This window comes from Epinephelus lanceolatus, chromosome 20 (assembly GCF_041903045.1).
Source record: "Epinephelus lanceolatus isolate andai-2023 chromosome 20, ASM4190304v1, whole genome shotgun sequence".
Classification (NCBI taxonomy): Eukaryota; Metazoa; Chordata; class Actinopteri; order Perciformes; family Serranidae; genus Epinephelus; species Epinephelus lanceolatus.
In genome coordinates, this window is record NC_135753.1 from 21,963,977 (window position 1) to 21,983,996 (window position 20,020).

Genomic DNA, 20,020 nt, shown 5'->3' on the forward strand with positions numbered 1-20,020 from the left:
TTAGAGGGACGACCTCACAGCAGGGCACAATCATCGAGAGAAACACAAGAAGAGAGGAAGGATGAAGTGCCTTGTAAAGGAGGGGGAGAGGGAGGAAATATAAAACAAAAGAGGAAACAGGCATTGAGTAGCGTGTATTAAAGAGGAATTAGAGCAAGATCAAGAGATCATGCAGAGAAAGAAGAAGGGAGGAAGAGTGAAGCGCTTGGTTAAGGAAGGGAAGAAAAAGAATTACAAGAGCTATCTGAAAACAAAAGAGGAGACAGGCGTAGAGTACCACAATTTAAATAGGAACAAGTGCGGGAAAAAGCTACAATACAATTATACAAACAGAAATTATGGAAAAAAGGTGAATCCCTTTAGAAGCCTTCTCATCATTCTCAAAACCTTTTGGACAACAAGATCAAAGTGGAGAGCTGTGATTCAGCAAAGAGCACTCGGCTCATCTGTACTGTCTGACCCAGCCTCCATCTCTTTCGGCTATTGTGCTCTGTGTTTGTGTGTGTGTCTGCAGGAAGCTCCTCTCCTCTGGCTTATTCCTGGACTCCCTGCTTAATGTCAGCTGGCCTGCTCTCTCCCTCATAATCAGCCCAATGTCAGACTTAGCCTGCTTATAAAATATAATACAGCCATTAACTGGGTTTTAGTCAGACAGTGAGGTCTGCGTGTACGACTCCCTGGTGCCATCGTGGGGTGCTTCATTTGAGGCGTGCTTCATTTGAGGCGGCACGTGTTATGCCATGGAAAAGAACACAGATTTATATGGCAGTACATAGGCATGGGATGATATGAAAAGTGAATGCCACGATTATCTTAGCCAAAATAATTGCGATTCACAATACGGTAATCAGAAATCAGAAATAAAAGATTATTCAAGATGGATGACAAAAGCCAAGATTTATGCTGGCACAAATCGAAGTTTATTATTCCATCTGTTCCGGGACTGTCCAGCTGTAGAAGTGTCATCCCTTATGTCAAAGTTTTTCTATGTTAATTTCCCAGTTTGTCCAAAAGATTGCCTGCTGGGCCTGAAATCAGACAATAATGTTGGCGTCACTAGCTCCTTTCACAGTGCCTGATCGAGGCAGGAATTTTGCACCATTCTGCCGCCTTACTTTTCTGTATAATACATAATCTTAGAATGGAAGACAGAGTTGTCTCGCCTTTGATCCGCTAGGGGAGGTGGCAACAATGCCGAAACAGTGTCTATATAAATAAGACAGCTGGTAGAACAGGACCATGGGTGAGATGGGCATGACGTTTTGGCGACATGTTATGTGTGAGACCCACCATGGGAGATTTAAAAAGCAGCTAATAGCAGTTAGCAGCTAACTCAATAAAAAAGAAAGAACAGTGACTGAAAATGTCTACAAATTAGGGAGACAATGAGAGCTGGGTGCTCCTTATTCTTCAAGCAGAGGACCAGATCAACCGCCATATAGAACAGAAGGTAAATTATCGCTATTGCCGTGTTATGCCATTGTTATTGTTTGGAAAGCGCTGCTGACGTGCATTTGGCACACTGGAGGCCGATGCTGTTGTGTTACATGTCATGCCTGTTTTGATTCCACGATGCCAGGATGCTATTTAAAGTCACACACTAGAGCAGAATGATGTCACCCTCATTTGATTCTGTGTAAAAATGCAAAGGAGGCATAAAGAAGGGACTTAGTAGCAGCCCAACAGTGCAATCTCTACATTAAAAAAGCCACTGTTAACCTCCTGTGTACACTGGGTTGCTTATCTACAAAAAGACTAATTCTTTTAAACAGAAAGGAGAGTAAACCAGCCGGATTCTCCAGGGATTCATGGCAGGAGGAATACCTGAACTTGCTAAATATGGAACGAGCAGCCTGCCTATTAAAAGACACTCCTCAAATAGTAGCTTGTTCCCAATTGAAAAGGCTTGTATATAAGATTTCATGTACATTGTGGGTTCTGGGTGTCACCCTCACAATGTTGATTAGTGTTTCCCAAAGCCAAAGATGCTGTTCTCAAATGTCATGTTTTGTCCACAACCCAAAGATATTCAGTTTACTGTCACAAAGGAGTAAACAAACCAGAAAACACACCCATTTAAGAAGCTAGAATCAGAGAACTTTGACTTTTTTCGAAAGATAATTAGTCAAACCCATTAATTGTTCATCAAATTAGTTGCCGATTAATTTTAATAGTTGACAACTAATGGATTAATCGGTTTATCATTGCAGCTCAAAGTGGTATTTGCTTAAAGCAATATTGACAATGCATCTTAAATGTTGAGTTTGACAGTTCACACTTGACAACAGCCTTTGGCAAAAGTCTAACCCTGTCTCCACTCATGGTCCCCTTACTCTCTTTACCCTGGAGCTTTCAACAGAACTGTATCACACTGTCTTCTTCAGCAGCTGACGTTTCGCTCATTTGTCGTGAAATTGTTGAAGGAATAGTTCAACATTTTGGGGAAATGTGCTGATTTGTTTCCCTCTCAAGAGTAAGATGAGAAGATCAATACCACCTGGAGTCTCCTCCGGTTGCCTGGCAACCTCACGGTGACGGGACCTTGAGTGTGGAGCATTTAGGAAATGTTTTGTCTCCCTGTCTGTAAAGGTGGTGTTACAGTTAAGTGATTGCATTTGCAATAAAATTAACATTTAATTATTCCATTTGTTTGGGTCATTACATTCACTTTACACTTTATTTTGACAGCGTTCCCTAAAGCACCAATCATTACATCTCTTTGTGTCAATATCTAAATGTTAAATATCCCAGTGTTTAAATTGCAGATATAGCTGAGCTCTCATTCCCATCTGGCCATTTCATCTACTATATAAATATGATATCAAGATGTATGTTTGCAGAGTGATACTGCGATAGATTTTGCCCAGCCCTACTGCTGAGATTTTAAAGATGTCCTTGTTAAATCTGGCCTCGTGTCAGCTGAGCTACAGAATGAATGCACATAGGGAAACAATTTAAATAGGACTGCAGGCACACACAAAAAGTATATTTGTATTCCTGAGTAGCACTGTGAGACTATTGCATCTTCAGTTTATAACATGAAAAATAGGTGAGAGCAGTGAAGTGCCTGAGATGAATCCAGAAGCAGCAGCGTCTGTGTGAGCTGAGTGTGGCCGCACATGCGTCTATCTAACTTTGATCTAGCAGTGCTAACCTTAAGGGTAAAATTTGGATGAAATTGGTCACTGGTAATGCTAATTTGGAGAGAATGGAAAAGCTGGAGAGAGATAATGGGGAGCGAATATAAAGGGAGGGATGGTGTGTGAGGGAGGGTAAGCGGCGAGGGATAAAAATGTAAGAGGGAAATAAAAACGAAGCGGCAGGAGGGAGAGAGGATGGGGAAGAGGAGAGGTGGCACTCATGCTACGTTTCATTCCATGCCCACGTTACTTGGCAGCCCATACACGAGCACGCCAAACACGCGCACACAAGCACATACAGACTCTCAAAAACAAGTTGAGCATTAGGCGGGGGTTCGTGAAGAAAGCCATTAATGAGAAGGCAAGGGGCTGCTGGGAACAGGCCAGGCAGAGAGACACAAACAAAAACACACTAGAGGCTGCGTGCGCGCACACACACACACACACACACACACACACACACACACACACTGGGCTAATCCCCTTTACTAGTCTGAACACAGGGGAAAGCAACAGAGAGGCTTGCAGTTGAGCCATAAATTTTACAGTGACTGAACATGCAGAAAGAGAAACAAAACCAATTAAATGACCCTCGATGCCTTATTGTGGTATGTAATTAATCAATTGCTTACCTTAACTTTTCTGATTCCTCTTTGATTTCCTCTGAAATTAAAAAAAAAGACAGGGAAGAGAAGTTAAATTATATGTAAATGTAAATTCTGCTGTATTTTACTCCACTAATGACACTGTAGGGATTAGACTTATTTATGAAGGATGGTTTTAAGAGAATCTTCTCTAAAAACTCCTTAATGCACAACTTAAGTGTCTGCACATCAGATCAGTAATGTTTTCCAGAGCCAGAGCCTTTTAGCTGCAGCTGTGTGTGTGTGTGTGTGTGTGTGTGTGTGTGTGTGTGTGTGTGCAACTAGCAATTTCACTCCCCGAGGATTAGGCTGTATACTGTACACACTGTGCTGACACTTGCAGCACATATAACTGCACACATCTGACACAGAGAGAGTTCTCAAACACACTTGTGTTAAAGTATTCAAGCAGAGAAATGTGTGCAGTGTTTTTCTCTTTTTTTTTTGTCATCGTGTCGTCATGGTGACGGTCTTGTTGACGTCCCAACGCGGCGCAGAACGGAGCCTGGTTAATGTATTGCCTCAGCTGCAGCTCAGACCCAAAAATGTAATCATTATTCACTCGGCGGCGTGTCCGTGAGCCAGGCCAACATTTGTGTTTATTTCACAGATCTCCAGGCATGAAAGCAGTTGTATGAACTTGCTGAGCACTGGCACAGAAGAGCAGAAAAAAATACAGAGAAAAAAAACAGAGACAGACACACAGAGGGAGGGATGAGAGCGATGGAGAGACAGAAATAGAGCTAGAGAGAGCGATAGAGAGGCCAATTGGTGCTAGACATTAAAGGGGGCCTTCAATGAGGAAGCTTTTTAAAACACAGTGGCAATCGGCAAAGTCCTCACAGAATTGCACCAGCCTGTGATGGTTGGGAAAAACCCCAGTAACGCAATGACAGCCCAATTATTTCACTGCTGGAAGGCTAACAGTCCTTTCAAAGAAATCCACTTGGCGAGAATATTTAGCACTTAACACTCGGTGGAATTAAATTAAGGCTGGTTTTAACCATGTTTTACTGTACTACCCATTAGGGACACGCAGAGGAAACAGTCATGAGGGGACAAAGCAAAGCCAGGTGTCATTTTTGATTCAGAATCAATACATCCGTTACAATCATGCAGTCACAACCGGCCTGCAGGAGCGAAAATGCTCCACTTCCTGTGGATCCAAATGTGACGTGAGATCCAGGCACGTATGACCTTGTCATCTTTTCATGTCATTATTCTGAGACAGACTGAATGGGATCATCGAGCCTTGACCCAAGTCTCAACTGTCTATCCGTTTTGTGCTCTAACGTGTGTGTGTGTGTGTGTGTGTGTGTGTGTGTGTGTGTGTGACATCCTGAGTGTTTGCTGCACTGCTTCCAATGCCTTGTACACACACAGACTGCTGCAATGCACCTAACTAATTAGTCTGTTGATTAATTTTCTATTTATCAGCTAACTGTTCAGTTTAAAAAATGGCCCAGAATCCAAGGTGACATGCTTAAATTGCTTGTTTTGTCTCATTTTTAATCCAAAATCCAAATATATTAAAATAATACAATGAAATAAAAAAGAGCAAAGCGTCCTCACATTTTAGAAGCTGCAGATATTTGTTTTTTTTATTATGCATGACTCAGAAATATTGTACATTTTCATCATAATGTCATTCGATTCTATTTTTATGTTTCTTTATTTTTGCAGTATTTCCTTTATTTTCATTTTCTCTTACTGTATTTGTTGTGCACCAAAACACCAAAGCAAATCCCTTGTATGTGAAAACCTTCTTGGCAGTAAACCAGATTCTGATTCTGATTGATCAATTAATAATACGGCTGCGACTAAAGATTATTTTCCTTATTGATTAATATTTGAAGATGCTACTCTCGAGTAACTGGAGGGGCAGCGCTCAATCTGAAATGAATGGAAGTTCTGGCTCACACTGACAGACTGATGCCGTCAGTGTGTATCAGCATCAGACGTAACAGAAACAAACAAAAACAGAGTGATGGATGGACGGATACTGAAGTGCTGGGAGAGACCAGGCACGGCCAATTAACTTGTTATAATGATGATAACTTTCTCGTATTAGCTTCGACCTTTTGATTTCTTTTGTAGGGACATTTTTTTGAAAACCTCTCATTATATTGTGTTTGTTTTATGTCTTTTCCTCTTGATCGTGCTGTCACAACTGTCTGACTGCAGGTTTTTTCCTACTCTGAAATAAAATCTGACATAATTGTATGAATATGTTTTGGTTCCTAAGCGAGGGATGTTGACTTAAACAGTAAGTGCCTCATAACTACTTTTACTGCTGCTTTTTGTCCTGGCCATACCTGTATCACAACAGGGTTAATTAATCTGCAGATTCTCCAGTTCAAAATGAGACCAAACTTTTCAATGGATGTCCAATGTGGCCAGCCTGATGAAAGGCACCAGTGCACCTGCTCTGTGCGCCCAGTCATGTTGAAGCAGAGCGTTAGATTTGAGTAATTTTACACACAGAAGTCGAACTGTTTTGGTTTCCTGTACCACTGAGCATCATTCATATGAATAAATGGGGCCCCGCCTCCAATTCTGTGTCCAGTTCTCTTTATACATCCATGCCTACAACAGACAGTGAAGCTTGTAATTTTTTGGTAAGCCTATTGCTGTAACTGTATTTCACTTAACTGCTTCTGCTACACGATTTTGTTGATCACTTGCAGCCTCTTCCAGCCAGTTAAGAGGAGTGACAAGTCAGCAGTATCACCACAACCATTAGATGTCCTTGGGTGCACGTCATACATATGCACACAAAATATTAGGCTGATTGGTCCAGTAGTATGCAAGATTAGCTGGGACAGATGGATGGCCAGATACACACACACACACACACGACCAAATGCATGACCCCTTCCATGTTTGCGCCTGGTGGAGATAATTTCATATTTAAGAAGCTGAAACCAGCAAATGTTTTGCATTTTTGCTCGATAAATCACCGCCCAGTTAGTCATTTATTATCAGAATTGCTGTGGATTAATTTCCTGTTCACTGACTAATCCATTAATTGACGACTTGTTTCTGCACTAATCATTACTATCATAAATACTGCATTACAATACCCATGAATATTCATCAACGTAATCCTCTCGCTCTGTGTGTTCGCTTCAAACTTTGAAATTCTTGACAACCAATCAGCATTTTTTACTCCTACAAAGTGAATAATCAGCACAGTCCGATCTTTTATCTCTCCCAGCTACCCTTTCACTTTAGCTAGAGTGCTAGACAAAGCCCGACATCATAGAACTGGACCCGAGAGAAAACTAGAGCAATATCACACTGTACTGCATGCTACAGTGAGAGAAAACGCTGCATGTCTGTCTCTCTCCTGCTCTGCTCAGTGTCTGTGTGAGTCTGCCACTTCGTAGTCCATATCATAAAAGTTACAGCAGGACTCTGGAGGTCTCCTCTCCAGGATGTGTGAAATTACAAACATGCACTGACCTCAGGCTATTCCGCTTTTAATATCAGCTTTACCTCAAATGATTTCTGTAGTGCAGGGTTATCAGATTTATGCAAATACACACACACACGAGTCAGAAGACAGGCAGGTGGGCACACAGGCAGCAGGTTTGATGGGAGGGGTGGGGATTGTCATATTGTCTGTTTAAGTAACCGTCAGATAATTAGCTTGGTGTGTCAGGAGTGTTGATGAGGAATTGTCACCCAAGGATTTGAGCAGCGAAACCATGGTAACGGTGGGTGGTGTTGGTGCTGAGAAAGAACAGATATATAAGTGCTGGATACTCCTGGGACTGGGCAGACGCGAGCCGCAAATTAAAGCTGTGGAATCACGTCTGATCTGCCAGCTACCGGTTTCAAAACAAACACGCGCAGTTATAGAGTGCAGACATATGCCGGGAGGCAGGCACAGGCGGCTGAGTGGGACTGAAACACACACACACACACACACGCAAAACTACACAATTATTTATTAAATTATCTCCCGTTTTTATCAGCTTCACCACGATATAATCAGAAGACACACTGAAATGAATGAACCCAGTATGTGAAAGAGAATACAAATATTTTTGTCTGCATTTGTTTCGAAGCAGACAGGCAGACGCTTCACAAAATGGCTAATCATAGTCTGATCAGGTGTCTTAAAATAAACCAAGCACTGGATAAAAACTCGCACAGAAGCCGAGGAATACTTTACTGGTAGAGGAAAAGTTTCATTTAGCAGCCAACTTAAATAAAACATTAAACAGCAAAGTTCCAAAGCAGCTTATAAATATAAAATATCCCCAAATTCCTCAAAAATATCTGGTATTCTGTGGTTATTTAGTTAGTTGCTTTAAAAAAATGACTTTATTCCGTACAGACGATAATGTGCCCATAAACAGCAGCCTTTTGTCAATAATTAACCCAATCCCACTCTCCCTCTACCTCCTCTCTGCAGCATTCATACAGTAAATACAGCTGACCTTGAAGACGCTGTGTTCTGTGCCCTGGTTTGTTCCTGCACCCTTGTATAATCAAAGAACAACAGCACCAGCAGTAGTTCAGTGTGGTGGGCAAAACCTCCTCCATGCTGCTAAAACACACGACTACAGCGATGCAGATCAAACTGAATGTCCCACCACTTTTTAATCTAATGAGTCCACATGGAAATGATCAGGGTTTTTTGTGAATCAACTAGTTAAACTTTGAAAATGTGAAACTGAAACTCAAGAAACTGACTCCCACAATGACAACAATTAGTATATTGATTGCAAAAACATCCATCTCACTCTCCACACATCCATTATTCTCCCAAAGAAGTCACAACAATTTTGTGAAACTACTACTGTGAAAACTAAGACACAATAGGGTAAAGCACTTGTCTGAACTGATTTAGGTAAACTTTAAGAACAAATTTGTACTGGATTTAATCATATTACTTAGAGGAATACTTTAACAGAAAGTGAAACTTAATCAGTGCTTTAAACAAAGCCAAACTCAGTTAGTTTGTTTGTGTTATTGTGTGACTTTGGCGTTTTATAGGGTTAGTTCAGATTCACATTCACACATCAGGCAAAAGGCGAGATACACCCTGGACAGGTTGCCGGACTCCTTTAGATTGTAAGAAATTTAGATTGTGGGAGCAGGCCAGAGAAAACCCACACTTACACAGGGAACACATGCAAACTCCACGCAGAAGGGCCCCAGTCGGGTTTGAACAGGGGTATCTCTGGCTTGGTGGTAACTGTGCTAACCACTGTGCCACCATGTCACCTCTCTCCCGTGTTCAGCAAGGTAAAAATACTATTTTTGTCAATGGAGTCTGGCTTTGAAAAGAGCACAGATAAGTTTCACTTTCTGTTCAAAGTTAAGTTTTTCTGTTGTTAACAGCAGACCCCAGTTACCTCAGTTCATCAAGAATGTTCACCATTTTTGGACTCTTTGTTCCCCTAAGGCATGCCAGTAAAACAAAGTCTTCTTCACGAATTCATCCAAACACAGGGTGAGTATCTGATATACAAACAGTCATTTTGGGGGTGAAATATTCCTTTAATACTCAATTACAGGCTTGCTGTGCTGTTGCTTCAGCAGAGAGGGATAGAATTACTGTGCTCCCCTCAAAACAAACACTGACACTGAAACACTGCTTTTACCAAACCCCAGTGGGGGAGCAGCATACATAATACACCTATTTCACTGACCAGATTAATAAGAGGAGCTGCTCTCCTGCGCACTGTAGCCCAGACCAGACCGCAACACAAAGCCTGTGAGAGCTCCATAATGTATGAGTGCAGCCTGCTAAGCTCTCAGTCACCTCCACCATTTCACTCATCTTCAAGGTACTCCTTCCCTCTTACCCTGACTTTGACCCAGATCCTTACAGTAGATGACAGTAGGACATTAAATGAGCATCAATGCCAGCATGTCAAATGCCCCCTTGGAGAGAGTCATTTTAGGCCCACATTTAACTTTTCTTCCATCATCAAGAGACAAGTGGGTCAGATACAAGTAGAATCTTCCTATTCCTCTGGTGTGTTATTGCATCGGGCTGCTGCTGCTGGTACTTGAGCAGCAGTGTCCACAAAAGGCCAGTTAACCAATCCAGTCCCAACCAGATACTTTGCAAGTGAGAGCCTTTTACTCTGGTTTCAGTTTGTACTGAATCCCATATACCCTGAGGTTGTCATCTATTCAAGGGCCCCCCTAAAGCTTCCTCTAAGCTCGGGAGAAGGTCAGTCAAAAGCTTGCTAATCATTTCTCCACTCTGCTCTGGAGTGACTGCAGTCTCCAAGCCCGGATAAAGGCGAGTGGGCAGAGGGAGATTTCTGAGAGCCAGCAAGTGTACAAAATGGACATGCATGAATGCAGGCGGGTAAGGGCACACACACCAGTCAGGTACTTCCCCACTGTCAACTGGAACTGCAGCACCTCCAGTATCATATTAACAACCTTTGGCTCCCTGTTGGGGAAGATAAACACTTCCTAAATTTCAGATATTATTCCACACCTGCAGCCTCAGCTACTGTTTTGATACCATGACACACACAGTTGCTGAGTCAATGCTGCCAACCTTTATGACATGATTAATTCATGAAACATATCCTCCTTGGAACTTATTATTGGATATCTCCATGTCTAGAGGAGATGAAACTGCACAAACATCCCTGTACGTCAGCCTTGGTGGCAGACTTATTAAAGCAAACATAATAGCCCCGGTCCCTCAGCACAACAACGATATACGACACCTGCACGACAAGGCCTGCTGTGAAAAATACATGAGGTGATGACGACATTGAGACAAAAGCTCGGCACCTCAGCTCGAAGTCAGCTCACGCAAAACAACAAAATGCCGCCTCTGTTTGCTATAATGTAACACTTGCATGGCAAAATACGACATGCATAGTGCACGTGTCATCAGCACTGTACTGTACGAAGACTGTGGGCGATATGACAGCTGTGGAAATACCTATGGAAAGGACAGCTGTTCATTTGACAAAGAAAAGCACAGTAACCTCACAGCTCCAGGTGACAGTGTCAGATTGAGATGCCAGGATAAACACAGCCTGATTTAGACTGAAAGACGGCAGCATCACACTCAGTCGCTGAACTTGATACATGCAAAGAAAGATTTCTGCAGTGCTTCATATAATAGACATTACAAAGGGGCTTATCAGTGATCCCTTCAATCACATTTACACTGAGCTATGGCAAAAGCTGATCATGGCTTAGATATCAAGTGCACAATGTTGTAGTCAGCCTCTTAGGATGCAAATGTGCAGCTGTTAACAGATAAGGATAATGAATCAGCAAAGGAAGTATTTGGAAACCCTGAGCCAAAGGTTAGAAGCGGAATTGGAACAGGGTTAATGCTTCAAATCCCGGGAATATCTGGGGGAAAATTTGAGCCGAGTGAATGAGGAATGTGCTCCCCTCATGCAGCAGCTACAACCAAACTCCCTGGAGCCCTGCAGTTTACACCCTATTGCTCCAAATGTGAGTTTATGTATCTGGATAAAAGTAAACAGTGTTGCTAAAAGATGTGCATGCATATTCATTAAAGCCCTACTGAATAAATAAACAGCATAGAAAGGGCTACAACCATACAGTGTTTGCTAGAGGGTGAAGCTACAACACATGATGATGCATTTCAGAAGTTACAACATCCATTAACACATACAAGCAGAATGGCTGTCTGCTTTCATGATGGATCACATCAAAGTCCAACTGCTTCTCGAGGCAGCATGACAAAACAACCTGCTCGTCGTCTCTCGCTGCTGACGAGAGCTGCTCGCAGGCTAACTTGAGTCTTCCTGGGCACCACCCTGCCTTAGTGGCGTGACAAAGCATTCCTAAGCCAGCAGCAGTGGCGGCGGCAGCAGTAGCAGAGCACCCTGCTGGGAGTGTCCGCCACAAGGATGACTGCTCGCTAGGACCATTAACACTGCAATCACAGGTCCCATTGCCTCCCCGGGTGTGTTTGTGGTCATGTAATGTGTGCTTGTGCAACAGTGCATCAAGAAAATGTAATGCCATCAGTTACTTATGCTGCACATAAGGAATATTAAAACAGCTTCTCTGCAGCTAGATCAGCGCTGAAATTGCAGTGTTAATGTTTTTAATAACTTATGTTTTCTAGCTGACTGCGAGTGACCACGACACAGTTACCCTAACCCAACTGAAACTCTCTTATTAAAGGTACCCGTGGAGCTTTTAAAGAGGACCTATTATGTTTTTGCGTTTCTACTTGAACATGTTTACAAGCTTTAATGGTCATGAAACACTTTATTTTCCTCAGACTGTCTGTGTTGGAACACCTGTGTTCACCCCTCTGTCTGAAACACTCCATTTTAGCCCCTGTCCTGTAAAAGCCGAGGCTGCTCTGTTTGCTCAGCGTTTCTGGGTCTTCCGTATCTTCACTAATCTTGCGTATCTCTGCGCTGTCGTTGTACCCAGGTGAATGACTGTAACGGAGTATAGCAGGACAATAAAATCTGCTAAACCAACCAAACCAAAATCCTGATAACTGGATATGTTTCAGCAGGATTATGATCCAAAATCAGGAAGAAATTAACAATAAAGCAACCAAGATTACATGTTTCCCTGATGTTAGCAAGTAGCTACATGTAGCAATGTAGGCTACATAATGTACTAGCAGTAGCCTGCCAGGAGCAGATGACCGTATTAAAGAATAAGTCATGAGCTGACATCATCTTGTAGCAAAGTAGAAACAAGACTAGGTCCAAAGCTAGTAAATAGTTGGACCATGTATGAAATGCAAGACAAGAGGGCATTTAATTTGAAACAGGGAGTGGGTGGCATATACCCAGTCACGGACATTCGTTTGCGCTTACAGAGCTGGCCCCATTGTTGCAGTTCAGCCCAATGATTCATGTAAATATATTTTAAATGAAGACCACTTCAGTCACACAGCAAAAGGAACCTGCTTTCTCTGAAGCTGAACCCATGATCAGCTCCTTTTCTCTCGATTTAACACAACCGTCTCCTCTTCAGCTCCAGTCGGGGATGTACGTTCCAGCCAGCATGACTCGTGGAGGCTGCACAGCCATCAGCCACTATCAGGGCCGAGTAATGACGACACCACTCGTTCTGACACTGTAACATGTATTGACATTTAAACAAGGGCTTGTGTCAAACACAGCTGTTCCTCAAACAAATTGATGAGGTCATCCTCTCCTGCTATTTCAACTGCAGCCGGCTAGTTCGCTACACTGGCTAGCTTGCTAATTCTGCCATGCTTTTGCACTGCCATGACAGTTGTTACAGAAAATGAGCCAAACAAAGTTCTCACTAATTTTATGATAGCAATGTGCTTCAGTACAATGTGTCAACAACAGTGTGTTGATGAAGCATTAAGTTGTGACATTTTACCCATGTAGCAGCTGGCTAGCTAGGTATTAGCTTGCTAATTCCACCATGCTACCATGCCACACTAGTGTCCTCAGCTCTGTCTACGTGTCAGTGCCTATTCATTTCAAAAGAGTAATGGCCAATGGGGAAATACCAACACTCACGTCATCAGTCAGTCATCCATGGACAGACTTTTGTGTTTTGTATTTATACCTTGGATCCTGGCATATATTGTTGCAGACAAAGGCACCATGCCACATCACAAAAACTGCTCAGGAATGACCCGAGGAACAGGACCATGGGTCAACCTGGCCTCCAAATACCCCAGATCCCAACCTGATTGAACATTTGAGGGACATGCTGGTACCCCAGGGGTACCTCCGATCCACGGTGGGTGCTCCTTGGACCGGACTTGACTCTGACCTTTCGAGGCACGGACACAGGACATTGGTTTCTTATACCAATGCTTCATTACTTCTTCACTGTGAGTAGCGACCCATTCATCCCTTATCATATTAAACACAGGTCCATAACACAGCTGCACATTGCTGCCATAGCCTAAAGTAGGGCTACATTATATTTGTAAACCGGTCAAATTTTGTTATGCTTGATAGCTTGACTGCCATTACAAAATGGAGCCTACATCACAGCTTTCCTATAGAGTTTTGTGAAGGGTCATATATAGAACACCCGAGGAGAGTAAAGTGTCAGTGTGAGTCTATTGAAAAACTTTTTTTTTCTTTTTGTTTGGACAGGATTTGCATTTTTGTCCTGAGCATAAACAAACACAGAAGTCCAAATGTTGTCTGCAACCAGCAGCAGCTCATCCAAGGTGCAGTACATCTGCAAAATGATGTGTAAATAGAGGCAAAGCGACCATTATTTCAACCCGAGGAGGCTCTGCTCGCTGGTGCATGCTGTCAATGTGGACACTTTATTCAAAACACCCGGCTGCTTGTTCATGCAGCCCTGCAGTTCTCTTGCAAAGCTGTGTGTCAGGAATACATCATTGGTTTTTAAAGGTGTACAAAAAGAGACAGTGCATCTAAGGTGCGACTGTTTACAGCAAACAAAGTAATGCTGCAGATATTTGCCTACTTCAAAACGCCTTGGTCCTTAAACTTAAAAATAAAAACACGGGAAAACAAAAGGAGATATCTCTTACTAAAGCCTAACAAAGAACTGTTTGACACAGTACCCCTCCCCACTTACTGGACTCCCTCTTAGTCTCATATGAATGTTTTCTGAGTAGACTTCAACAGAGCGTAAAGCAGGTAGAGCCAATGACAGGCCGAGGTGTCTGCACACACCTGGGTAAATATTCTTGCTGACTAAAGCTGTTGGATCAACACTAATTCAATAAGTAGACATTCTGCCAGCAAGATGTTCACATAGAGAATCACAATCAAACATGCACAGATACAGTACACACACTCACACATGCACACACACCAAAAATCCCATGTGAGCTCTAACATTTCATCAATTAAGACATGGCGGAGACTGCACACGGCTGCTCCCCTGGCGGGAGGGACGGAGATAAACAGACAGCTCTCCGGAGACGCTCTGCAGTACGTCACAAGACCAGCAGCAAGAAAACACCTCGCTGGGAGGGGACGGCCGGTTCAGACACAGAGTGAGCAGAAAGAAGGGAGAGAAAGCAGCGACAAGGACGAGGCTGGCTTCCAAAACAAACTCGCTATATAAACCTGTCTCCCCCCAGCTCCATGGTTTGTGTCCATGAGCTGCACGAGTGTGTGTTTGTGTGCGCTCATATTACGAGGCTACTAGAGGGGAACAGTATGTAAGGTCTCATTTTAACACTGCGGAGAGACATGTTTTGGTTTGTGCTGCGTGTGGCCTTTCACAATAAAATCCTGTATGCCAGAAAGGATAAAAGAAAGAAAGAAACTGGAAAGGGTTTCATTGCATCCTAATCACTCCCTGCCCTTTGGGTGGGTAAAGAATCTGCAATATGATAACACAGGCTCCTTCTTAATGGGCTTCCAACAGTCTTTACATGCACGCAGATACAGAGGAGAGGTTAGAGGTCATTCCCTGACTCAGTTTCCATCACCTGAGCAAGGAGCTGGGGACTGAGAAAGGGCATCCCTGCATCCCGCAGTACCATTTCCATTTCAAAGAGCTTAGAGCCCATCTGCATCTGGCATGGATCCCATGGTTGGCTCTAACCACTCCATATGCAGCTATCAGCTAAAATTCAATTCAGTGCCCGAATGCTTTCACCTCAGGAAAACACGGTGGTCACGGTTACTGTGTGACTCCAGATATGGACCACTGACTGTGCAGTATGTTCAAGCAGGTAAAGAGGAAAGAAGGTGTGAGTGTGGCTGGACAGGATAAGAAAAATACGCTGCAGAGACAAGAAAAGGCCCCTCAGGACTCAGATGGACATAAACTGTGGCTGTATGATGGTGCAAGATGTTAAAAGTAAAGTTTTATCTCCACTGAGTGTCCAACACTGACCCCATTATCCAGGCTGTGAACATTATTACATCTCTGGTGTATTTATTAATCAAGCAACTGCATTTTGAGAACAGTTTGTAATAAGACAACGTCCACTGGCATGATAATAAAGACCACAGTGTAGCTATGTGCCACTAAGACAGGCTAATCAGCGGATGAATCTATGTGTAGGTGTTTATCCACCTCCTACCAAACACAGATAAACACGGGGCAGCTGCGACCCCCACGGAGAGCCTGAGAAAAATCAGACCCCTGACATTTCTATTGTCCAGGCTGAAAGGAAAGGTTGCACAGCAGTAATTACATTTGGAGGGGAAGAAGCAAACACTGTCAGAGGTTGTCTGGGCTACCTAATCGTGTGTGCGTGCACGCCTGTATGTGTGCATTACGTCTCTGTGCATGTGTCCAACCCCACCCCCTCACCCACACTTGCATAAGCCTGTGTCTAATCACTAGTCTCACTCCCATGGCTGAATCAGGGCTCTTGTTTTTTTAGCCAAAAAGTCACACACAAAAAAAACTTGGCCTCCACATGGCCTTGATTACTCAGCTGTTGGCTTTGTTGTTGAAATGAATTAATCTTTAATAACGCCGCTGCTGATACATGATTTGGCACTTTTCTGCTCCAACGCTATGAATTGCACTTTCTGTCCTCTGAAATGGGGTTATTATTATTGTGCAGGACTGTGCTGCACAAGCTGGAGATAATAGCCGCTCAATGGAAGATAAATATGTGCACTGTGAACTGCATCCTCCTCAGCTCATCCAGCTGAGGTGCCCTTTCTCATCCAACCTGCCCTCCTTTAGGTCCCAGCATGCTTAGCAGCTTTGATGGAAATTTCACCAAGGTGCTCTATATGTAAGACAACTACTGCAGGTATTGCCCATACTGTTACATATTCTAAAGAGGATGTAGTCGTTTCTGGACATATCTGAGAAAGAAAAAACTTTTTAAGTGTTGGGTGCCTGATACACGCTCTCGTCGGCTTGCATTGGGTCGTCTCTTCACTTTTTGGATAAGCAAGCAAAACTGAAACCTAAAAAGTTGTTTATTAATCTAATCTTTGCTTTAACCCCAGGATTAAACCTAAAGGAAACCTCATGCCTAACTGTAACCTCAGACATAGATGCTTTTTTAATTGTTTGTGATCATTTATTTACATAGATATGAAAACACTTAGATTTTTGCTCGATGTTCTGCTGTCTCAACTACAGATTTCCAAGTGAATTTTACCTCGCTGCTGATGAATTCTCACTTTAACCATCATAAAGTTATACTGGAAAATACAAACAACTAAGTAAATTTAGATGGACTAAACCATGCCCAACAACAGAAATCTGTTCAGATAGGGTGGGCCTGTATTCTGGTGTCAATGTAGTATCTTGCATCAATAGATGCCCCAACAGCCTTGCAAGGCAGACTATCAGTTTCCATGTGCATTAATGCTTGACCATTTTGTATATTCATGTTTTCCTATCATTTGTATACATAATCAAATTACAGGAAAAAATGAATAGACCAATCCTATAGAGCACCTTGGTGAAATTTCCATCAAAGCTTGCTGCTTAGCATGCTGGGACCTAGAAGAGGGCAGGTTGGATGAGAAAGGGCACTTTGTGTATTCATATACAAATAATAGGAAAACATGAATAGTATACCCTGTATGCTTTTATATTTAACATGCATTGAATAAACCAATCTCATATAGTATGCGTGAATTATTCAGTTTGCCTAATTTTCCAAGCTTTAGAAATAAAACTAGCCCATAATTAGACACTCAGTCCACCACTGCATTTTAATCAAAGCAAAATAATTCAGATTTTTGTTTTGCATTCTTTTTTTCATGATTATTTTTATGGATTTTATTGCCTTTATTAGATAAGACAGGTTGAGCGTGAAGGGGGGCGAGAGAGGAGACGAAGTTGGACCGACGGCTGCTGCAGCAAGGACATAGCCTTTATACATGGGGCACCTGCTCTACCAGGTGATCTACTGGACACCCCTTGTTTTGCATTCTTACAAAAGGTACATACAGGTTATCACATAACTGTGCACTCAGAGCATGGGCTGAGAGTGAGTGCACTGCTGCATCTTGCAAAACCAAGCCCATCCAGGTGAAATGCCCCGTTTTCAGGGAGTCCCGTTAATAGAGGTAACTGAGCTGACATTGCTAGGAGGCGTTCTGTCAACTTCCATGGAGTGCTACTGCCTAAAGGACGTTAGAGCTGTGTATGTGGGCTTGTGGAAGGGAAAAAACTTAAGGTTAATGGTACTTTCATAACGGTTCTCTAAGTAGCATGAGTGAGTTGTCTGTAGATTCCCAAGCCCACGTTATATCTGATGATATGTACAGTTTAGTGATTCAAACATGCCCCTTTACAACAGCAGGGCTTGACGCTAACTTTTTTCCCAAGGAGCACATGTGCTCTTAAGTTGAAAAAGTAAGGAGCACACAAAGAACTTTAGGGGCACAATGTAAATTGATCAAATAATGTGTTTTCCGTAATAAACGTGATGCAAATAGACATTTACAAGCAAAATTATTTAATGAATTTGTATACAAAATGTACAGAAAGGTAAAATCATCAAGTTTTGAAAAAGTGTTGCAATTTAATTTTGTCTTTAATGTTATTATCTTATATATATTATCTTTGCAATATGATTATCTTATATAATGTTATTACTATCCTAAAACATTCTCCAGGTCCTCTGAAACTCTGCAGGACTTATTTCCACCCTGCCCAGCAGCGGTACAGTGGCGAACGGTCCCTAACTGCGGGGAGAACGGAGCAGGCTTCCCCGTAGGTCCGCCGCTTAACCCGGTGTGTCTCCTCCACACTTTGACTTATTTCCACGCTGCCCAGCAGCGGTAGCTTGGAGAACGGTCCCTCACTGCGGGGAGAGGGGAGAGGGCTTCCCCGGAGGTCCGCCGCTTAACCCAGTCCATCTCCTCCGCCACACTTTGACCTATTTCCACCCTGCCGACAGTGGGACTTATATTCATTGTGCCGACAGTGGCTTGGAAAACCGCCCATAACCGTGTCACACGGGGAAGAGGGAAGAGGGAAGGCGGCTGGAGTTCCTCCAATATTTGCGGTTAGATTATCATATTTTTTTACTGAGAAAAATATAGGCTGCTTCGGCTGATTTTTTTATGCGCACATGTGCCCCTAAATATTTTTTACGGTTCGCACACCTATTTTTCGTCGCAAATGCGAGTGAAACGCTCGCACTGTCGAGCACTGAACATTCAACATTCGTTCGGAGAACCCATAATGCTGTTTGTATTCTGGAAAGTGGAAACTAGTTAGCCGCCCTTGCTAACATGTCTACTGGACATTACATGTTAACACCAGCTGAGTTGTCAGTAGCACTCTCCTGTTGTCAATGAGATAACAAATGACCAGACTGTCAAATCTCACTCTAAGCTGTAGTTCTGTAACCGCAGTGCACCCTATATTACCAAGTTATTAGAATTAGGACATGAAGTGATGAACAGCATCGCAAAGTAAGTCAGGGAAGGCTCACATTCACACCCACTGGAGATGACCATTGACAAATTTGACCAAGTAAGTACAAAAGTCACCCAACAGCAATAATATGTGTCCACTGATTTAGCAGAAAAAATGGATTTTGATTTCAGTTCAAGTATAAGCTCACAATTTCGTCTGTGTAACACTGCCTCCTTACTCACACCTTCTTTTAAACTGCCTCTTCCTCCCTCCATCTCCCTCAGTAATGGTGATGTATTATTCACTTGGTACCAACCTTCCTTGGATGAATACAGATGATAGATCAATACAAGATAGATAATACAGATAAATACAAGCAGCACAAGATGAAACAGAAACTGGGAGGAAGAGCGAAAGGGGAGGGTTTTCTCTTCATTCGTCTCATCTGTTTGCGGTATAATTAATTTATCACCTGTCCCGGGACATCAGTCGAGAGAAATAATGTATTATGTATGGCGGTATCAGTGTAAGAAAATAAATAAAAAAGAGGACGGGGAGGAAAAAAAAAACCAGACTCTTCCTTCTAAATTCTAAACTGTCTCGTCTGTATAGATAAAAGGATTATTTATGCTTTCAGAGCGAGCGCTGGCCCTGCCATGTTGACTACTCCACTGCTCATTAACTGAATACCAGTCAACCTTTGGGGTTACAAGCAGCTTAAGTGTCTGCACTTAGTCTGGAGGGGAGAAACGAGACAGAAACCAGGCACGGGGCCTCACCCTTTCTCATGTCTCTAATTTCCATCAGGGCAATGTAGCAGTGGACACAACTGTGACTGGAACAGACTTTTTAACACATACAGCACACTGAAAATCCAGTTAGTACCTTGGATCTTGCCCTGTGGACTGAGAACTTGAAATGGGCTCTTATCACGATTTCTACAAATTTGAATAATCAATGGAA

At 42.7% G+C, this 20,020-nt stretch overlaps 1 protein-coding gene across 4 annotated transcripts in view; it reads right to left on the minus strand.

Annotated features, from left to right (window-relative positions):
- The window catches only part of arfgef1 (ADP-ribosylation factor guanine nucleotide-exchange factor 1 (brefeldin A-inhibited)), a 71,021-nt gene that overhangs the window by 44,287 nt on the left and 6,714 nt on the right, over positions 1-20,020 (minus strand). For all 4 annotated transcript variants that reach the window (XM_078162971.1, XM_078162974.1, XM_078162973.1 and 1 more), the window contains exon 2: positions 3,773-3,803. In XM_078162971.1, the coding sequence (XP_078019097.1) occupies positions 3,773-3,803 (31 nt within the window). The remainder of the gene's footprint in view (positions 1-3,772; positions 3,804-20,020) is intronic.